The following is a 21,919-nucleotide window of genomic DNA, read 5'->3' as shown; positions in this document are numbered from 1 at the left end:
CTCCCAAATTTCTCATCCACCCAGGGTCTGCTGTTGGCTGGGAATTCCTCTTTTTCTATCCTGACAGACATCTTGATCATTTCCATGATAATGACTCATGGCAGCACCAAGATCAAAAAGAAGGAAAGTAGGCTGGAATCAGGGGGAGGAAGAAGAGGAGGAAATGAATTCTCATAGAGAAAGCGGCTCCTAAAAGACAAGTTCTTGCAAAAACAGCAACAGTATTGTCTGAGGACAAATAGCAGAGGTGAGCAGGATACTAATGAAGACCCTCAGGGTGATGGTGGATGGTGGTAGTTTTTACTGACCCCTAACATTTTAACCTTGGAAAAGTTAAACAGACAAAATTAAACCCTGTGTATGGGAAATACCCAGGAATGGTGATAAAGAGATTCAGAGACATTTGTTTAACTTCACTTTGATCACCAGCACCATACACATGCTGGAACTTTATAAAGATTATTTTTCCATCCATCCATCCATCATCCATCCATCCATCCAACAACTTATAAGGCACCAGGACTGGACTTAGTGCTGGGATACTCAAATGCATAAGACATATTCTATAACTTAAAGGGGCTTATATTCTAAAAGATGACAGTCTTCACAGAGGAGATGGTATAAAGTTCATTAAAAAAAAAAAAATTTTTTTTGGTCACGCCACACAGCATGTGGGATCTTAGTTCCCCAACCAGGGATCGAACTTGCGCCTCCTGCATTGGAAGCACGGAGGAGTCTTAACCACTGGACCACCAGGGAAGTCTGAGATGGTATAAAGGATGCATAAGAATTCACTAGAAGGCGATTCCAAAGGAGAGAATGACATGGATAAAACCAGAGAGGTAGGAAACAAACTGTTCCTGGGGAGGATGAAAAGCATTCTGGGCGGTTACAATAAACAAGAGGGGTGGGAGGAGCTTACCAAAAGTACAGATTCTTAGGCCTCACCTAAGAGATTCTGATTTAATTGCTGAGGGGGAGGACCAAGGAATCTGCATTTTGAGAAGAAGGTCCAAGTAATTCTGATACAAAGAAAAGTTTGACAACTCTATATAGATGAACATTTCCGAAAAGATGCTAATAGTGTTCCATTAAAAAAAAAAAAAAAGGTACCAGGTTCAAATTGGGACACACTACTTACTGACGTATTATTTTCTTGGAGATGTATAATGCACCTTAGTATATTTAAAGTCCTGCAGTAAAGAAATCAATTTCACTCCGCATTTCCCAAACTTATTTTTCCATGGGAGAAAAAAAAAACTCACAGTGCACCTATTAAGAGCTCCCAAAACACTTTTGTACTGTGCGGCACAGATTGGGAAGAGCTGAAATAGAGGATTCTGATCAGGTGAGTGTTCCGCAAGCACACTGAATGGCTAAGGAAACCATGTAGAAAAAGAAAGCAAAGTCAATTGCTCTGGGGGATCTGGCGGCATCCAGTGATTTCCTCCAAGCAAAGTCTAAAATCACCTATGATGTTCTATTTTCCAGGGAGACAGCCAGAAGCTTCCTCACTCTTAAGTAACACACCAGGCTCTGTGATGTTATTTCTGGTCAGCAACTCTATGTGGTAACCACAACTGCCAGAGAGAACAGAAGCACCCAGAGTTCAAAGCATCAAAGAAACAGAAAGGGAAGGGCAGCAAGGAGGGATCCTTGCCCACATTTATTTACCTTTACTGCTGTCATATGTTCTGCACAGAGCAGTTGCTTGTAATGCTTTTGGAAAAGACAAATTCCTCCCAGCTCCAAAAGAAGCCTCTGACAGTCAATGAAAGTGCAAAAAGATGCTACTCCTCCAAGGCGCCAATTATACAGCCAGGGGAGTTTCTGAAACCTGCCTTCTTCCTCCTATGCTGGTGAGCCAACCAAGGGGGGCTGTGCTGCCATACACCCCACTTCCTGCCCTAACAAGGGACAGCAGAGAGAAAGTATGTGAGGAAACTGGACAAGTCAAGGCAACAGGAGGATTCTGAGCAGATTGGTTTGTGTGCTGAATATTTCAAGATGTACATACCGCCCTAATCAATTTATATACTTTTTTTTTCTGGTATAAACATAATTACTTCCATACACTCCACTTCAACTTTCCATATGCCACATGGGGACACACATGCCCCATCTAAAGGTGATTTCAGCAATGTGTTTCAAATTTCTTTTTTTAATACCCCAACTATCTCAGAGCTTTTCAATAATATTTTCCAGCAGCATAAGTATTTTTTCAACCATTCCACAAGTAGTTCCTGAGTGCCTAAAAGGTTCCAGGGCATCATGGTATCACAGGTACAGCAGTGCAAAGAAGAGAATGCGCATCCTTATTGAACCTAAGGCCCTAAAAACTGAATTCTGAATTCAACCTGCCAGGCATGCAGATTCAATGATCAGCAGCATAAAGAAATATAAGAGATAGGAAAGGTCTGGTCTCTCCCCTTGAAGAGTTTTATGGCTCAGGGCACAAAGCAAACAAAAGCATTTGCATTTCAGGTGTCCAGGTTGGTCTAGCAGCTACACAAGGGTCCAGAGTTAATAGCACACACTGAAATTAATACCTTTGATCAGGAGAGGGAAGAAGAGAATGCCAGGATCTTATTTCTCCAAAATGCCAACTGCCTGTTGACTTGATTCCCAAACAAATCCACGGATTCTCACACTGGGATTTCTTACCCTGAGAGACGAGTACCAATAATTGCACCAGAGTTACTGTAACTAACTAGTTAATTAGCTCCAAATTAAAAATTTTACCAGGAGCTCTGGGTGGGTTTGGAGTCTAATTGTAAGGAAGCCAATGAGATCAAATCCAACTTTTCATCAAGCCAGTGTTTCTCACTATTTAGGTCTACAAAATAATTCTAAGTGGTCTACAAATGATTTTTTTTCACTAAGGTCCTTAGATCTGGAAAAAGAAACTGCTGATACGTGAGCGATGGAATTTAGGGAAACACTGATATAGGTGCTATCCAGCATTCAAAGGCAGTCCCAGAAGAAGCCTCTGCAAACTTTCCAAGCTTGGGTGGGAAGTGACAAAATAACCAGGAAGCTGGGCATGGACTTACCCACACACGTTGGAAATATGTCCTCATTGTTGATCTGGACTTCAATCCAATCCATGAGAAGGTTCATGTACTGGGGGGCTGGCAGTGCAGTCGGCTTCTTGTACTTGAGGTCATCCTGCCACCGATACTCGTATTTGGGGCCCCCTGACATCACAGGGCAGGTCCGCTCAGTGCAGAACTCACAGATGGTACCGTAGATGAGGTTGATCCGATTGAAGAAGTCCACCACGTGCACCGCCACCCAGTCGTTCTGGTCCTCCCCGCTGGGCAGCTGCACAGCTGCCCTCAGGTCCACGCCTGAGTTGAGGGATGCCTGAGCCCGTTTGTGGAGTTCGAACCTCTGCGTGCCAGGTTCAAATTTCCTCTTCGGCCGGAAGGTCTTGTCTTTGTTGAACACCTGCTTCAAGGCTATGGACATGGTCTTCTCCTTCTCTTCCTTCCTCCTGCAGGAAGCAAACAGACAACTGGGACTTTTCAATGAGAGATCACAACCCAGCAGGGTTTTCCACTGCCAGCCCTCTGGCCCCAGTCTTGCGGTCTGCAGCTTTCAATCTCTTTTTAGACAGCCCCTTCCATCTTCCTCTTGAATGATTTCCAGGGGAACCTCATGTTTCTTCCTAAAGGCAGGAGAGAAAAGGGTCTCATTAGTGTCCTGTTTGCCTTTAAGAAATGACAAAGGCTTAGACCTGACTTCCATCTCACTTCTGGCTGTGCCCGCTTCCATCTAGGTATAAGAACGTGGAAGTTAAGCCAAACCCCTGAGAATCTGGATTGGTCATCAAATCATATAACCAAATAGCCAAAGGAGGAAAAGTATCACACCCTTTTTCTTCATGGCCTTGATCAAATCTCTGGAACTTTTCCCTGTGTGATCATAGTTTCAATGGACTGCTCCAAGGTGTTAAGGATGAGCATGTTAGTCAATGACACATCTCCATATGCTCCTTTTTAGAGCATCTGCCCCACCCCACCCCCACTTGCCCCTACTGAGTAAGCATAAGGACACTACCCCCATCCTCCTGGATACAGCTGATTGCAGCAAGGGTGGCTATCACACCCAGGGGGCTTCCCCAGGAATTTGGAATCAGTATCCAGCCTTTGTTAGGCATTATCCCTGAGAAGTGATGAAAATTGGGTCTACTTGATGCTATTTGCAATAGCCAAGACATGGAGACATGGAAACAACCTAAATGTCTATCAACAGATGAATGGATAAAGAAAATGTGAGATATATATATATATATATATATACATACACACACACACACACACACACACACACACATATATACATATACAATGGAATACTACTCAGCCATAAAAAAGAATGAAATAATGCCATCTGCAGCAACATGGATGGACCTGGAGTTTATTGCACCAACTAAAGTAAAGACAAATAAGACAAACAGAGAAAGACAAATACCATATGATATCACTTATATGTGGAATCTAAAATATGACACAAATGAACTTATTTACAAAATAGAAACAGACTCACTGACATAGACAGGAGACTTGTGGTTGCCAAGGGGGAGAAGGAATGGGATTGGGAGTTTGGGATTAACAAATGCAAACTATTATATATGCATAACTGAATCACTTTGCTGTATACCAGAAACGAATACAACATTGTAAATCAATGATACTTAAACAAATTTTTTTAAAAATTGGGTCTGCTTGAGCCCTATCTGGACCATGTGTAGTACAGTTGAGAAAGCTGGTCTGCAGAGAGGGGAGGGAGGAAAGGGAAAGGGGTTGAGAAGAAGAGGAGGAAGAAGTGAAGGAGGAAGAGGAGAGAAAGAAAGAAGCCATGCACCGACAGAGAAACAGAGACACAAGGGCACAGGTGACCACAGGGAGAGGAAGACAAAAGAAAGAGAGACAGTGGGGAGAGAGTAGCTTCTTTTGTTCTTGATAGTCTTCTAGGAACTGGTTCCATTTCCTCTTGAAGCCTAGTTGTGTTTCCAACCCATGGGACACATACATTTTTCTTGAATTAGTCAAATATCTCACTTTACTCCAGCTAACTTGAGTGGGTTGTTTCTTTCTAAGAACCCCTAACTATGACAGCATTTATCACCCTTACAACATGCTATCCTTTACATCCTAAATAGTGCTTTGAGGCACTATCCAATAAAACTTTCTGTGATAACGCAAATGTTCTGTATCTTTTTTGTCCAGTATGGTACCCACTAGCCACATGTGGCTACTGAGCACTTAAAAGGTGGCTAGTGTGACTGAGAAACGGAATTTTTCATTTTATTTCATTCTAATTAATTAAATAATTGATTGACTTAATTAATTAATTAATAATCCCAAAAGCCACATGTAGCTAATGGCTACCACACTGGACAGGGCAGCTTTGAAGTCTTCAGTGCTCTCTTCTCCATCACCTCATTTGACCCTTTTAAAATTCTGGTGTGATTTATAGCAGATTTAGAATAGGTGTAGTAGATTTGTAGTAGATATCATTATCCCTAGGTCTCCAAGAGATAAAATTACTTGCTGAACAAGGTCCCATAGTGAGCAGGGACATGGCTAGGACAGAAATTCAGTTTTTGATTGCTAGCAAATGCTCTTTCCACGTAGCCTTACATTCTAAAAAGTGATACTCTTCAACCTGTCCCTCCTGCTGGTTCATGAAGCCCTTTTACCTAGAGCTTCCATCCACGTATTCCCCCAAAGACCACAAGTATCGACTGGCTGGAAGTGAAGACGATGTCCTGTGGCCTGGAAACAGAGAGGAGATCACCGATCCATTCATGGGTCATACCCTAGAAAAATGAGCCAACAGCTGTGGCCAGAGTCAGAAGAGTCCATGGCATCAGTTAAAATGGACTTGAAGCAGGATCCACTGATCCACTCCTCTGCTATGCCACACTCAAACACGGCTCAGTGATGCATTCAACCTTAAGTTATTCCGGCAAAACAAAAACAAAAACCATCTAAGACATTCCGATTGCCTCTCACAGGCTCTGCACTTCACTCAGAACAGCTGAATGCCTCTTCTGGCCACTCCCTGCAGCCTTGGCCGGCTCACTTCCTCCCTCTTAACCCCACCCTCTTCCTATTAGGTTTTCACTGCAAGGCCATATTATCAGTGAGGTGTTCTTGTCCCTCCTCACCTGGCCTCGAGTGTACACACCCTCTCAAAGAGATCCGTGTGGAAAAGTGGACCATGTGACACCGAGCCTTTGGCTGTCTGTGAAATCACATTCGCGCGGTACTTCAGAAGATCACCGGGAAGGTTATCACCACACAAACTCTGCACACTGTAGGGAGAGAAAGGGGGCAATGTCTTCTTTAAAAGAATACCATCCCAAAGGCTTAGCCTGCCTGAAAAGAGACTTAAGAAAGCCGAGGGCCTTCAAAGAGCATTTCCAAAATAAGAATATGAGCTAGAGGTTGGGAAGATAGGGAAAGGAGGACGAGGACGTTTATTTTCTCTTAAAATAGACAAGTCCCTCTGTATTGCAAATGTTTAATTCCTGACAGTAAAGCAGCAACAACCCAACAGCCGCCCCCTCATGTCTCCAGTAAGTAAGACTTGTTGTTCTTTTATTCTGATAATGAGGGTACCATCAATTCCCACGGTCCTCAGAGCAATCTCATCACCTTACATGACCCTCGTTATCACTAATTCTGCCGTTTCCCCAGGGCCTGGTGTGTCAGGGTGCACGGACACCAATGTGGACACCTTCCTCCATACCAGTGCCAGGCTCTCGTGGACACTACCAAGTCCCTCTGGCAACTCTGTTGAGAGCATGTCAATGAGACAGATAATCATAGCAAATCCTCCTAATCACAAAACCCGCCAGTGGCTGGTACTCACTCATATTTAAATTTTAAAAAACCCTTGTTTGAGGTTTGGGAATTTTTCTTCCAGAGATACTTGGAACACAAACTTCCAGATATCAATCTCTTGAAATGGATGGGTGTTTATTCAAACTTTTAACCAGCTTTAAAGTCACTCTTCCTTTTTGCTCCAGCGTAACAGGCTTACCTGAGGGAAAAGTCATCTTTGTAAGATTATTTCTCAACCAAGTCCCTTAATGTGCTGCTCTTGGCTACCATTTATTAAACTCTACTGTGCACCAGATTTTTACATATATTATTAACATTTTAATCCTCACTACAACCTTGCATGATGGATGATTTTGTGACCATTTTAAATAAAAAGAAATTGAGGCGCAATCATACGAAATAATTTTGCAGAAATCACAAAATTAGTAGATGGTAAGGCTACGTTTTGAATCCAGACCTCTCCAGTACTGAAATATATATGATTTTTTTCTCACTAAAGTTGCTTTAAAATCTCATAAACATCATTATGTTTTCAAAGCCCCTTCATAGGTAGATGTCAAAGCTCCTCACAAGCCAATAAAGGAAGCTAGAACAGGTGGTATTATTACCTGCATTTTACAGACGAGGAAACAGAAACTCCCATCTCCTAATGCTGTTCCAAATGTGTTCATCATTCTAACATGCTCAGACATGTCTCTCCTGGTCAAACTTTTCTGTCTGGAATAAAGTTTTCTGGAGTAGGGATAGGTTGGTCAGTGGGCCCCTGCGTTTAAAGACAATGGCACTCCAGGATGGGTGAAAACAAATTCATCACACCACTGAATGACTGAACAAAGAGGCATCTGTCCGTGTCTTTATCTGAGTGTCAGATGCTCTACTGAGGCAGGTACCCAAAAGAGTTTTGAAGTAAAAAGGCAACAAGAAATCCATCTATATGGGGATATATGTATACGTATAGCTGATTCACTTTGTCATACAGCAGAAACTAACACAACATTGTAAAGCAATTACACTCCAATAAAGATGTTTAAAAAAAGAAATCCATCTAACCTTACTTTCAACCCAGAGCCCCGGCAGGACCCTTGCCCATAATTGACACTGTAGGCTTATTCCATGGTTAGAGCAGTGCTTCTCAAATGTGAACATGGGATCTTGTTAAAATGCAAGTTCTGGTCCAGTAGGTCTGGGGTGGTGCCTAAGAGTCTGCAGGTCTAGCAAGTTCCCAAGTGATGCCACATCTATTGGCCCACGGACGACACTTTAAGTATCAAGGCCAGATCTAACTAAGAGAGCTTGCTAGAAATGCAGACTCTCAGGCCTCTCCCCAGCCGTAGTAAATCTGAGCCTGAATTTCAACAAAATCTCAGAAGTATATGCTTTGAGGAGTACTGGGTTAATGGGCTGCCCTACTGGCTAGGAAAGGGGATGACTAAATAAACTTCCTTTGTTGTTTTGTCAACAGTTTGCTTCATAAACCTAGTTATCAGCTGAGTGTGCGTGTGTGTATGTGAGAAAAAGAATGAGAGACTCAGTGTTTTGAATACAATTGCCTTGACAGATAGTGACAATGACCAGGTCTCTTGATTTGGATTGATTTGGATAGCACAGCCCCAGAACCCAGGAGGCTCCCAGCGAGGACCTTGTCATAAATGCAGATGCACTATGGCTGCTGCTACTGCCATGGCAGCCTCAGGCACAAAAGCTGCTTTGGCGAAATAAAATGTGGGACTAGCAACGACACTGTCGTTATTCTCTCTCTGTCCAGTCTCCGGAAAGAAAAGAACAAGTCACCAGCTTTGCCCCGTGGCTAAAAACTATAGCAAATTCTATGTTATGAATAACACCCACTACAATGCTGGTTCTTAAGAAATGCTTGAAGCTAACTGCTCATTCAACCAATAAACCTTCACTAAAGGGCTAGGCACCAAGGACACAAAGTTTATTAAAACTTGGGCCCTGCCTTTGAAAAGGCCACAACTTGCTGTCTAGTTTTGAGGTCAGTTCATTGGCTTTTGCTTTTTTTTGTGGTACACGGGCCTCTCACTGTTGTGGCCTCTCCCTTTGCGGAGCACAGGCTCCGGACGCGCAGGCTCAGCGGCCATGGCTCACGGGCCCAGCCGCTCCGCGGCACGTGGGATCTTCCCGGACCCGGGCACGAACCCGTGTCCCCTGCATCGGCAGGCGGATTCTCAACCACTGCGCCACCAGGGAAGCCCTGGCTTTTGCTTTTTTAGCTACAAAATTAAATGCCCCAACATGGATCATGATGCGATTCCTTCACGGTATTATTCAGGTTAGGAATGAAAAAGACAGTGAAGAGAAAAATTCTCTTAAATTTCAAATAAACAGCATAAATTTATTCAAATAAACAGCATAAAATTGACAGGCGCTCCATGTGTTCTCCATATTTTCTGCTAAATAGATCAATTATAGCAATAAAACATGTGCACTATAAAAATATGCAGAGAGCATTCAGCTGGGCTGCAAGGGAATGTTGACAAGGTAACTAAGCAACACTGGCAAGAAAAGTTCTTATTTTTCTTTTCCTACTGATGTCTTCTGACTTATTAGTTGAAAAATCAAAGACTCCTCACCAAGGATAAGGAAGAAATGAAACAGCTCTCCCATCTACTCCTGAGAGATGCGTCCTCTTTAGCTGTGACCACCTCTAGAGATGTTGGAGGTACAGAAGGGCAGGCAGGACAGAAAATAGAGGGACCAGAGAGATATTAGTCGCGAAAAGGGGGTTTAATGTCTTCTCTGTGGGATGAAGCACTCCTCCTGGCAGGACCAGCTGGCAGGGCAATTCACTACAGGAAGGCCATGAGGAAAATGGGGGCCCCAGAAGGACCCCACATGAGGGAGTCCATGCCATCTTCATTGCTGGGGCCCAGGAGCTAGGATGGTGCCTGGAACAGAGCTGACTTCACTGAATGTTTGCTGAATGAATGAATAAATGACAGTGAATGAAGAACCCTTTGCATCAAAGTGAAACGACAAAAGTGAAACCAAATTGGACCTCCTCCCTTTCATTATTTGGGGACTCTACCTCAAATTGTAAATTCACTGCCTACGCACTGAGGTCAGATATTACCAACTGCTGGGCTGTCCTGAAAAGTCAAGACATCTGTCCAACTTCTCTCTCAAATGGGCTGTTCTTTCCCATGTGTTACCTAAAATTCCAGCTCTTCAGAATTAAAGAATAACTCTCACCTGATTTATTATCTTCCCACTATTTTTTTCTCTTTATGGCTAGAATAGTCCATGGAACCCTCCTCTCACACTACTAATATTGAATAAAATAGATTAGCTTTTTATTTTAGAGGAGTGTGTGTGTGTGTGTGTGTGTGTGTGTGTGTGTGTGTGAATAAATTCAACATCATCTAACCTTCTCAGGCTCCAGTAAAAGGATTGTGCCTAAAAATGTGACTCTATCAACCTTTATGTAGTGTTTTACTCCTGCCTAGTCATTAGGTACTGTCTTTGCTCACAAAACAATCCAAAAATTGGAGAGATTCCTGCCTGAGAAGCCATCTTGCCTTTTTCGTTTTTTTGGTCCAACTAATCTACTTCCTCAACTTTGAGCTGCTGTACTGTTGCATTTTAGACTAGTTGGGAGAGACAGTGCTGCCTCATTTTAATCTTCAAAGGCATGTATGATTTCAGAGCTTTAAAATGCCCAGGTTATTTCTGAACACAGATGAAATCAGTACAAACAGGTGCAGCCTTACAGAAATCTGTTGCATAACCATCACTCCCCATCAATTTCTAGCTCTTCAATATCCATTCAAGTTGCATTCTCATTGTTTCATTTGCATATTTTAGTCACCAGTGTGGACAGTCTAGCATTAAAAATAGGAGTAGGGCTTCCCTGGTGGCGCAGTGGTTGAGAGTCCGCCTGCCGATGCAGGGGACGCGGGTTCGTGCCCCGGTCCGGGAGGATCCCACGTGCCGCGGAGCGGCTGGGCCCGTGAGCCGTGGCCGCTGAGCCTGCGCGTCCGGAGCCTGTGCTCCGCAACGGGAGGGGCCACAACAGTGAGAGGCCCGCGTACCGCAAAAAAAAAAAAAAAAAAAAAAAACAAAAAGTTCAAAAAAAAAAAAAAAAATAGGAGTAAATATTCCAAAGATGAAAATATTGCATGCAAGCTGGTATACTGCAGTGGCAGCAACAGCAGTGATTGATCAATGCACAGGTGTTTACAGCAGAGACCCACAAGGATTCTTCATTTCACAGACTCAGAAACATCACCATTCAGAAGAGGACACTTGGTGGTAAGAAAGAGTAAAAAGAGTGGAAGGATAGAAAAGGGTGGGATTTAGGGACTTCCCCGGCGGCACAGTGGTTAAGAATTTGCCTGCCAATGCAGGGGACATGGGCTCGAGCCCTGGTCCAGGAAGATCCCACATACTGAGGAGCAACTAAGCCCATGGGCCACAACTACTCAGCCTGCTCTCTAGAGTCTGCGAGCCACAACTACTGAGCCTGCGAGCCACAACTACTGAAGCCGGAGCGCCTAGAGCCCGTGCTCTGCAACAGGAGAAACCACCGCAATGAGAAGCCCGGGCACTGCAACAAAGAGTAGTCGCCGCTCGCTGCAACTAGAGAAAGCCTGTGCACAGCAATGAAGACCCAACACAGCCAAAAATAAATAAATAAATAAATAAATTTCTTAAAAAGATCTATTTGCTTAGTTCACAGTTTTTTTAAAAAAAAAAAAAAAGAAAGAGAAGAAAAGGGTGGGATTTACTTGGTGTGGTTAAATTTACCATATACCTACACTGTGCTGAAGAAAAGACAGACTTTTAAAAATATATTTTCTTAAAGAGAATAAAGGTCTCTTAAATAAAGTCCTTTCTGAGCCCAGTAGAGACTGGCTTAGATTCCCAGTAATGAGGGAGACGGCAAATCTTTGGTTCTACCTTGCATAGGGTTGATTCAATCTTACCATAGTTTTAAAAATAAATAGTGAAAGCAAAATTATTGCAAAATAAATGCTCAGTTGACCCATTTAATATTCATGAAAGGTATCCTAATTATTTTAATAATTTTTAAAAGAAAAAAATTTCTCCAAGTTAGTAACCACTTGCTATTATTTCCAAATCTTTCGCCTAGCTAGAGAATATTTTTGTGGTTATAAAAAAATTTTATGATTTGAGACCATAATACTTAGGCAGGTGGCAGTAGAGAAATGGAGGATGAGGAGGTAACTACAGATAGAGCTAATTTAATTGCTGAAATAAAAAAATAAGGCAGATAAAAAATGTATTTTTACTTTTTAAAGCAAAGGTGTGTACCAGCTGGTGTGAGGTCACTCAGAACCTCCATCAGATACTGGGATAAAGATCATTGTCAATTACCATTTCCTTCTTTCTCTTTGAGACAGGATATGCCAATTCTTTCTTGGAAAAGTCTTGCTTTAAAGGAAAAACATTCAAATTCAAGGAAGTTGGTTCCTATAACTATCAACAGACTTATTCACTTTTAGGCACTCTAAGTGAATTTGAGTCTCAGGGTCTGGAAAATTTTTATCCCTGGCACTATGGAAATTTATGTATGACATCTGGAACCACTGCAAGAGATCTTTGAAGGGGGTTAGAGAACACAAAATGCGCTAGAAGACTGGAAATTGGAAAATACATTTCTAATTTTCAAAAGAATACTACTTTAAGCTTGGTGGGATGGGTAAAACTAACACCAACTGCAGGCAAAAATTTGGAGGCAATATAGCCTAGTAGCTAAGAACATAGCATCTGCAGGGTTGCTGTAGCAATTCCAGAGGGCATACTGGTTAAATGTTTGGAACACAGCAGGCACTGAGTAACGTGGTTGCTGCTATCATCGTCATCATCCTATGAATCATATTATGACTCAAGTTTTAACAGAGAGTCAGATTCTTGAGATAGCAAACAGCCAATTAGAATGTTAGAATGGTTAAAATTCTACTCAACCGAATTACATACTAGTAACAAGAACTAACATTTATTTATTTTGCAATTTATTTAAATAGAAAATTATGAGTTAGGTATTATTGCCCCTATTTTATACTCAGGGAAACTTGAGATACAGTGAGAGTAAAACTTGTCCCAGGTCATAGAAACAGTAAGTAGCCAAGCTGACTCCCAAACTCTCAACCCTAATTTAGACTGCCTCTCTAAACAGGTAGCTCACAAAAAAGACCAGAGGAACTTCTACGGCACATCTAAGGGGGTTAGGGAAGAGCATGGGAGAAACACAGACGTAGCCCTATGTACACGGTCATGTGCCACAGCCCAATGATACATATTTCTTGAACTTTTGTGGTCTGGAGTCAGGTCCTGGCAATGACTCTGACTGGCTACATCTTTGGACAAGACACCCTTTATGAGCCTCAGTTTTGTTTTCTTTAAAAATAAAGGTAAGGGCTTCCCTGGTGGTGCAGTGGTTAAGAATTCGCCTGTTAATACAGAGAACGAGTTCGAGCCCTGGTCTAGGAAGATCCCACATGCCACAGAGCAACTAAGCCCGTGCACCACAACTACTGATCCTGCGCACTAGAGCCCTCAAGCCACAACCACTGAGCCCACATGCTGCAACTACTGAAGCCCGCACGCCTAGCGCCCGTTCTCCACAACGAGAGAAGCCACCGCAATGAGAAGCCCGCGCACCGCAACAAAGAGTAGCCCCCCACTCGTGGCAACTAAAGAAAGCCGGCGCGCAGCAACAAAGACCCAACACAGCCAAAAGTAAATAAATAAATTTTTTAAAAAAAAGGTAAGCACCTGGTGCTTACCTCTCAAGGTTACTGTGAGAATTAAGAGATATCTCCCGTGGAAGCACTTCATCAATAGAAAACCATTATATCGTTACTGACATGGTGACTTTTGACGTAACACCAAGAAATGATATGAGTAGTGGAAAATGATTCAGTTCGATGCAAATGTGTGTTTATGAGTAAGGGGAAGGGGTGGCAAAATGGGAGCCCTGCATATGATGAAAGAAATCAAATGCTTCCTTCCTGCTTCATTTGGATGGACTTCTAATTCTCAGGAAAAAGGAAATAATATTAATCTAAGTGATTTGATAATGAGTCAAGATTTCTCAATATTGCGCTTCCCTGGTGGCACAGTGGTTAAAAATCTGCCAGTGCAGGGATCTCAGGTTCCAGCCCTGGTCCGGGAAGATCCCGCATGCCACGGAGCAACTAAGCCCATGCACCACAACTACTGAGCCTGTGCTCTAGAGAGTCCAAGCCACAACTATGGAAGTCCACGCACCTAGAGCTCGTGCTCTGCAACAAGAAAAGCTACTGCAATGAGAAGCCTGCGCACTGCAATGAAGAGTAGCGCCCGCTCGCCGCAACTAGAAGCAAGCCCGCGCACAGCTACGAAGACCCAATGCAGCCAAAAATAAAACAAACAAAACATTTAAAAAAAGATTCCCTAATACTTATAACACACTTAGCTTAATATTGTGAAGAAGTTCCAGTATTTCTGCATGTAATAAAATCTAGTGCAATATTATTTCATGAATTTTGATCTACCAGGGCAAATTACATGCTGCATGCCCTCCCATTAATCTCTCAAACACTTGTTTTGAATGGAATACAAGAGTTCCTCATTTAAAATTTTTAAATGCTTTGCATTTAATACAATACGTTTGGTTTTAACCCAGCTATGATCTCTGTGTGTTGGTAACAGAATAACTTTCTCAACTGATTAGAACATTACTCCTGTTATCAAACAGTGATCCGGCTGGAGGATTTAGGCTGCATCCCCAGAAACTCTCAAGAGAGAAAAGACAAACATCTACCTGAGAGTTTTTCAACTTGAGAGGGGAAACAGATGGACAGGAGGATAATGCTGCGATAAAACTGAGACAAATAATTAATGATGCTATCCTCTCTACGTTCTTGAACACATCCACAACTAAAAAAGAGGCTTGAAATAAAACTGAATTAAACAAGTAATTGTAAACGATGTGGCCACCTGGAGGACTGCACAGAGCCCTACCTTTACAGTCAGAAAGACGTGGGCTTGAGTCCAGACTCTGCCCCTTAACGAGTTACTCTCCTGGGCTAAACTCTCCCTCTTTGTGCTTCAATTTCTTCTTTGGTTAAAGGAGGGTACTAACGCAATAGCACAGCGTGTTTGGGGGATAAGTGAGACAGTGTGAGTAAAGATAGACAAATTTCAAAAGTTACATTTATTAACCCAGATTTCTCATAGTATTGGATTTCAAGTGGCTTCATGATCAATAGGGGTCCCAAGCATAACCTGGGCTGTTCTTTGACATCTTCTCCATAAGATGTGATCCTCAAAACTGTACAAAATCTTGGATAGTTTGAAGGAGAGATCCATTTCCCCATTTCTGGTTTTTATCAGGAAGAATTTCCCCTAAGGATACAACTGGCCTTTCTCTGTCATACTAATGTTACCCCAGGGGAAGTAGCGGTACTAACTCGTGTAACTGGTGAATTTGAGAAGAATCAACTGGGCACATGCTCAGCTGGCTCAGCCTTCCCTCCTGAGAGATGCCTGCCCTCAGGGAGTGTGCTATTTGCTGCTTCCCCAAAGCCCCCTTGTCTCCAGTGCTGCATGGGAAAATCCAGGGTTTCAGTGTAAGCAAACAAATTTCACTAACAGACCTACAGCTACGTCCTATAAGCAGTAAGGCTGATCTGTTGTTGCTTCAATCAATTTCTGCAGAAGCCATTTAGAGTAGACTGGTATTATTTGTTTCGGGGGCCCTTATGGAGATCCCAGTGTCATGTTGTGCCCACAGGCTTGCCTATGCAAACGTAGCTGTTTCTTAGTAGAGCTGCACTATGACATCAATTCAAGGACGGCCCTGTTTAAGACATAACTTATTTATCTGCAGAAGGTCTGTGTCCGCACACCAGGCATGCATAGTCCCCTCAAGGGTTGACTCCGACAAGAGAGACCAGCCATCACAGGGAGCATCTCTCCCACATACTGTGCAGCCACAGCCACGGACAGTGAGAATGCTAACAAAGGAACCTCATCTGTGAGGTGTTTCTAAACATTCCACAACAGTCAGTGAGTACCGGGCGTGACAGCCCCAGGTCAGAAGGTGGCTACCATCCAGGAACAGTATATGCCCAGCCTTCTCCATGGGGAATCTAAACACCTCCACTCAGATAAGGCTTCTCCCTTGCCCAGCCTCATGGCCTCAAGCTTCTCTCTGGATTAACTTCAACCTCTGGTATAGTAAAGGGAAAGAGGTAGAGAGGAAGGAAGAAAGGGATGGCTCACCATCTCTGTCCTGTGACTTCTGCATCTTGTACCCACCTCTCTCTCACACTCACACGGTAACCTCACACTACACTGCACCCCTGTGCTCATACATCTGGCCCCTCCATTGGTCTGAGAGGGCTAGGATCCCACCCTAGACTTCATCGCAGCACAAGGGCACAAACAGAAACTCAGGAAGTTGTGTGGTTGAACTGTGTGTCTAAATTATTGCTAATCAAATGGTGCACAGATACAACAGTTCCTTCTCCAGGTGAGACGGCCACGCTCCCAGAATCGTGATGAGAGGATGATCGACAAGAGAAACCTTTTCCGAAAACAGATACTTCATTCAAAGATCAATAGCAGCTACTAGATGTGCGGTTCCCCAGGGCAATCTAAACTGTGGCCACGTTTTCATTTTCCAGCATCCACCGAAAAGTCAGCTCCTTTGGAAGGATGCCCAGCCTTAAAAGAATGTTTCGAAACTCACTGTAGATCTCTGTAACCATCTTCGCATGGTGCTGCAAAGGCCTTTACCTGTGTGCTTTGTTTAAAAACTAAGTTTAAAAAATATACCTCAAAGGAAAGGAGGAGGGCAAGCAGCTTGGGGAATTTTTTTTTTTTTTTTTTTTTTTTTTTTTTTTTGCGGTACGCAGGCCTCTCACTGTTGTGGCCTCTCCCGTTGCGGAGCACAGGCTCCGGACGCGCAGGCTCAGCGGCCATGGCTCACGGGCCCAGCTGCTCGGCAGCATGTGGGATCTTCCCGGACCGGGGCACGAACCCGTGTTCCCTGCATCAGCAGGCGGACTCTCAACCACTGCGTCACCAGGGAAGCCCTTTTTTTTTAATATAAGAAGAAAACGTATCACATCACCTCCTTTAGTGCCAACTCTACTTCTGTGACTTTGGTGACCATCCTCAAGCTTCCGCCTCTGCTGCATCTACCCTTTGCTGCCCTTCACAGCGGGACGTGGCAGCAGGCATCCTGGCCCCGAAACTGTCTCCTTAGATAATCCTGCACAATATCTTAAACTCACGCTCCTCAAGCCATGATCCTCAAGCCACCCACCCCATGCATATGCTGGGGAGGCCTGCGAGCGAGATCACTGCTGGGAGGTTTCATAGCGGGATGAGGCCTCGAAAATCACTTAATTCAATTCAACCTCTTAATGGATTAAACACAAAAACAGAAACAAACACACCTAATGCCCAGAAAAGTGAGGAGAGGCCCACACCTAGGACAGACTGGAACTGAAACAAAGCCTCAACTTCGGTGCCAGTGTTCTTTCCACTAAGGCAGGAATCTCTTAAGTGTTTATGTAGACCTGACACCTAGCTGACCTTCAAAACTACCCCCAAGTTCACAATAACTATCTTTTTCAACACTTCAACACAAACCATACATATATATATACACACACACACACACACACACATATACATATATACACACACATGTATATATGTTTTTATGTATAGATAGTATATATACATGTGTGTATATATAATATATACATGTGTATGTATATATTATATATATAGTTTTTAAAATTTCCCTGGTAGTTATTAAGTCTTTTTTTTTTTTTTTTAGCAACATAGACATTTTCCCCACATGAAGTCTTATGCAGGATGCAATTATATAAAAATAGAGAATTCTCTCTCCTACAGTTGAAGCAGGGAAAAGGGCCCTCACTCTTAGTCAACCCACCCTCAACAGGCCCTGAAGGACCTTCAGGTGTGGCTCTATGAATCAGATGACTCACCTGACCCCTAATGCCCACCGCACTTGTCAGGGACTAAATTTCTGCCCCAGTCCTCTCCTAGGCTTGCCTACCTGCGGTCAGTCTTCAGCCTGCAAGGCCCGGACATCTGTCACCCTTCCAAGCAGCCTCTCCTGACTACGCTGTTATAACTGACTCTTGTTACTCCTTTGCTCCCAAAGCTTTGAATGTGTAACTGTTCCTCTGCGCCAAATAGTCTGGACCATTTGTTATTCTCACACCTCACCCCCACCTCCCCGCCCATCTACCATGAGGGCCCACCCACCCATCTGGCAGCCCCTGCAGGTTCATCAAGACAAGTTTCAAACCCAAGCTGCCATGCCGGGGAAGGCTCAGCCCACCCCTTTGCCTCCTCTCCTGACCCTTCCCAGATCTGACTTTTGTTTCTTTCTGCTCATCCTTTTTTTTTTTGCTGTGGGAATTTATTTCCCTTTATTTATGCATTTATTTTTTATTGAAGTACAGTTGCTGTACAATATTACATAAGTTACAGGTGTATAATATAGTGATTCACAATTTTTAAGGGTTATACTCCATTTATAGTTATTATAAAATATTGGCTATATTCCCCATGTGGTACAATATATCCTTATAGCTTATTTTATACCTAATAGCTTGTACCTCTTACTCCCCTCCCCCTATATTGCCCCTCCCCCTTTATTGCACTCATTTTGAGCACTTGATTCTCAACCAATGTTTATGGATTTGAAGGGCCTTCTCCACTGTTCCCCTGCACTGCTTCCCATTTGTTCTTTTTCCGCTTTCATTTTTCCCCTCTTGAGCCCTGGGGACTCTGGTAGTGGTGGGTGACTGCTGAAGAAGAAAATACGACCCCTACGTGCCCAGAACCATCTGTCCACTGACTATTCAGTTCTCCCTGGGCCTCCTGGGCACCCTCAGAAATGAACAGGAAGACCAAGATAACCCTGGGTGCTTGTTTAACATGCAGACCCTCAGGTCCCACCCCTCACTTGGCATATACTGACTGATACACTTCAGTGTTTGAGAACTCCCTGAGCTGGGGAGTTTCACACACTAGGCCTGGCTTACCATGGAGTCCACATGGGTCAACAGCCATTTATTGAGGAGAATGGGTAGGATAGAAATGTGGTCACCTGAAGCACTGAAGGTCCAGCAATAAGAATGACAGAAAAAGTCCTTAGGGGAAAGGAGGGCTAGCTGAAATCACACTGAGCATGGAGAGTGCGGCTCTCCCCCTGACTGGTCCACAAGCTACACCACTGATGGCGAGCCTGGTTAGATTCACCACCTCCTGTGTTCTGCGTCTGTGGGCCCCTGTATGGTACAGACTGGTAGTGAAGTCAAGTGAGTCTGAGATCAGGCTGCTAGGTTTGACTCCCAGGGCTATCATTTTCAGAGCTTTGGGCTCTTGAGCTTATTAGATAACACTGCTAAACTTTAGTTTCATAAAATTATCTATCTCTTAGTGTTGTTATGAGAGCTAAACGACATTATCCAAAGAAAGCATTTGACCCAGCACCAGGCACAAGGTAAGTTTGTAATAAGCACTAGCTTTTAATTCTTATCATTAACGTAATGCTTTCTTGACCTTATTCTTATAGACATGTGTCCCCACTTCTGGAGAGCAAACTTCATAGGCTTTCCACCTTCCTTCTCTTATAAACACACTAGATTACACCTCAAAGGATCGTGGTGGTAATGGAATAAGACAGGAGGTGAAAAGATGTCTGCAGTGGGTCTAGCACACCGTAGGCACTCAGTAATGGCAGTGGCTACTGAAAAGGCTGACCCACCTTGACCAGTTCTGGAAGCGAAGAACAGCAGGAACTTTCTCCTCAGATCTGATGCTCTGACACCTCCTTCCAGTCACTAGGTACAGGAGCCTTTCAGGAGGGCAGGAGCCCTGTTTAGGAGGCTTCTCCAGGCGGCCAGAAAGCCTGTGTTGATGGGACATTTATGCCTATTATGATAGGAATTCGAACTCTCTCAGGGCAGTACCAGGAAAACTCATCCTGAGTCCAGGGGTGCTGTTTCAATACCAAATATCTTAATTCTGACTTTCTTATGTAACCACAATGTGTAGACTTGCCAACAATATAAAAATAGAAGACAACCCCAAAAAAAATCAAAAGAAAAAAATCTTCTTGAAGTTTCTAAACCAACTTGCATGGAAACAGTTGCTCCACAAAAGGGTGACGGGTATAAATTTTTTCATTCACTTAGGGGAGTGGTTTTTGTTCTTCCTGTTTTATTTTTTGGGTAGGTTTATTTATTTTTCCCACACTATTCTTTAATGACAAGTGAGGGTGACACCACTCTTCTTAAAAACAATGAAAGCACAGGTTTAAAAAAAAAAAAAAAAAGCCCTTAAAAACCTCCAAAGGCATGGGGGACTTTTGCTCAGAGACGTGTGCTGCTCAGGCCAACAGCGGAAAACAAAGGCCTGGAGCCAAATGCCTGCGGTGAGGACTTGCTTTACTTCTGATCCAAGCACAGAGGCCAAGAAGCCACATCCACTGACTCCTTTTTCATTTAAGATTCTACATTCACCAGTATGTCTCGTTGAGAAACCCTCCATTAGAGATTTCCTCTATTTGTTCAAAGAAAGAAGAGGAAAAACAGAAACACAGCCACCACTCCTAGAAAAACAGCACCCGCCTACCACCCAGCAAGAGACCAAAACAGGTGTTTGATACTACTGCCTTAGACTGCATTTTATTTTCTTTAAACTGCGTTTTATACTTAAGGAAAAAAAAAGAAAAACAGCCAAAAGCAACTCCCTGAGTTTAAACAGTTTTTGATTTTACATAAGGGCTAAATGACTCAAATTCCTTTTGGAAGAAGGTGATGTAGCAATCTATAAAAACCCTGATAAGCATAACCACAAACATTTCTCCCACCAATTTTAGTCAATTAAAAAATATATGGTAAGTCTTGAAGCCTCTTCAATAAGTGGTGCTGGGAAAACTGGACAGCTACATATAAAACAATGAAATTAGAACACTCCCTAACACCATACACAAAAATAAACTCAAAATGGATTAAAGACCTAAATGTAAAGTCAGACACTATAAAACTCTTAGAGGAAAACATAGACAGAACACCCTATGACATAAATCACAGCAAGATCCTTTTGGACCCAAGATCCTTTTCTCTCCTAGAGAAATGGAAATAAAAACAAAAATAAACAAATGAGGGCTTCTCTGGTGGCGCAGTGGTTGACAGTCCGCCTGCCGATGCAGGGGACATGGGTTCATGCCCCGGTCTGGGAAGATCCCACATGCCACGGAGCGGCTGGGCCCGTGAGCCATGGCTGCTGAGCCTGCACGTCCGGAGCCTGTGCTCCACAACGGGAGAGGCCACAACAGTGAGAGGCCCACGTACCACAAAAAATAATAATAATAATTTAAAAAATAAACAAATGGGACCTAATGAAACTTAAAGGCTTTTGCACAGCAAAGGAAACCATAAACAAGATGAAAAGATAACCCTCAGAATGGGAGAAAATATTTGCAAATAAAGCAACTGACAAAGGATTAACCTCCAACATTTACAAGCAGCTCATGCAGCTCAATACCAAAAAAACAAACAACCCAATCCAAAAATGGACAGAAGACCTAAATAGACATTTCTCCAAAGAAGATATATAGATTGCCAACAACCACATGAAAGAATGCTCAACATCATTAATCATTAGAGAAATGCAAATCAAAACTACAATGAGATATCATCTCACACCAGTCAGAATGGCCATCATCAAAAACTCTACAAACAATAAATGCTGGAGAGGGTGTGCAGAAAAGGGAACCCTCTTGCACTGTTGGTAGGAATGTAAATTGATACAGGTACTATGGAGAACAGTATGGAGGTTCCTCAAAAAACTAAAAATAGAATTACCATATAACCCAGCAATCCCACTACTGGGCATATACCCTGAGAAAACCATAATTTAAAAAGAGACATGTACCACAATATTCATTGTAGCTCTATTTACAATAGCCAGGACATGGAGGCAACCTAAGTGCCCATCCACAGATGAATGGATAAAGAAGATGTGGCACATATATA

General features: G+C 43.1%; 1 protein-coding gene across 6 annotated transcripts in view; it reads right to left on the bottom strand.

Moving 5' to 3' along the window:
- Nucleotides 1-21,919, bottom strand: part of MOB3B (MOB kinase activator 3B) — a 291,202-nt gene that overhangs the window by 206,875 nt on the left and 62,408 nt on the right. For all 6 annotated transcript variants that reach the window (XR_010841957.1, XM_059071182.2, XM_067041390.1 and 3 more), the window contains exon 2: nucleotides 3,054-3,670. Coding sequence is in view for 5 of the 6 variants with exons in the window: in XM_059071182.2 (XP_058927165.1) it covers nucleotides 3,054-3,471 (418 nt within the window). In the remaining variant the exon portion in view is untranslated. The remainder of the gene's footprint in view (nucleotides 1-3,053; nucleotides 3,671-21,919) is intronic.

Source organism: Kogia breviceps, chromosome 8 (genome assembly GCF_026419965.1).
Source record: "Kogia breviceps isolate mKogBre1 chromosome 8, mKogBre1 haplotype 1, whole genome shotgun sequence".
In the NCBI taxonomy this organism is placed as follows: domain Eukaryota; kingdom Metazoa; phylum Chordata; class Mammalia; order Artiodactyla; family Physeteridae; genus Kogia; species Kogia breviceps.
The sequence above is the reverse complement of the archived record's forward strand: the minus strand, read 5'-3'. Positions and strand labels throughout refer to the sequence as shown.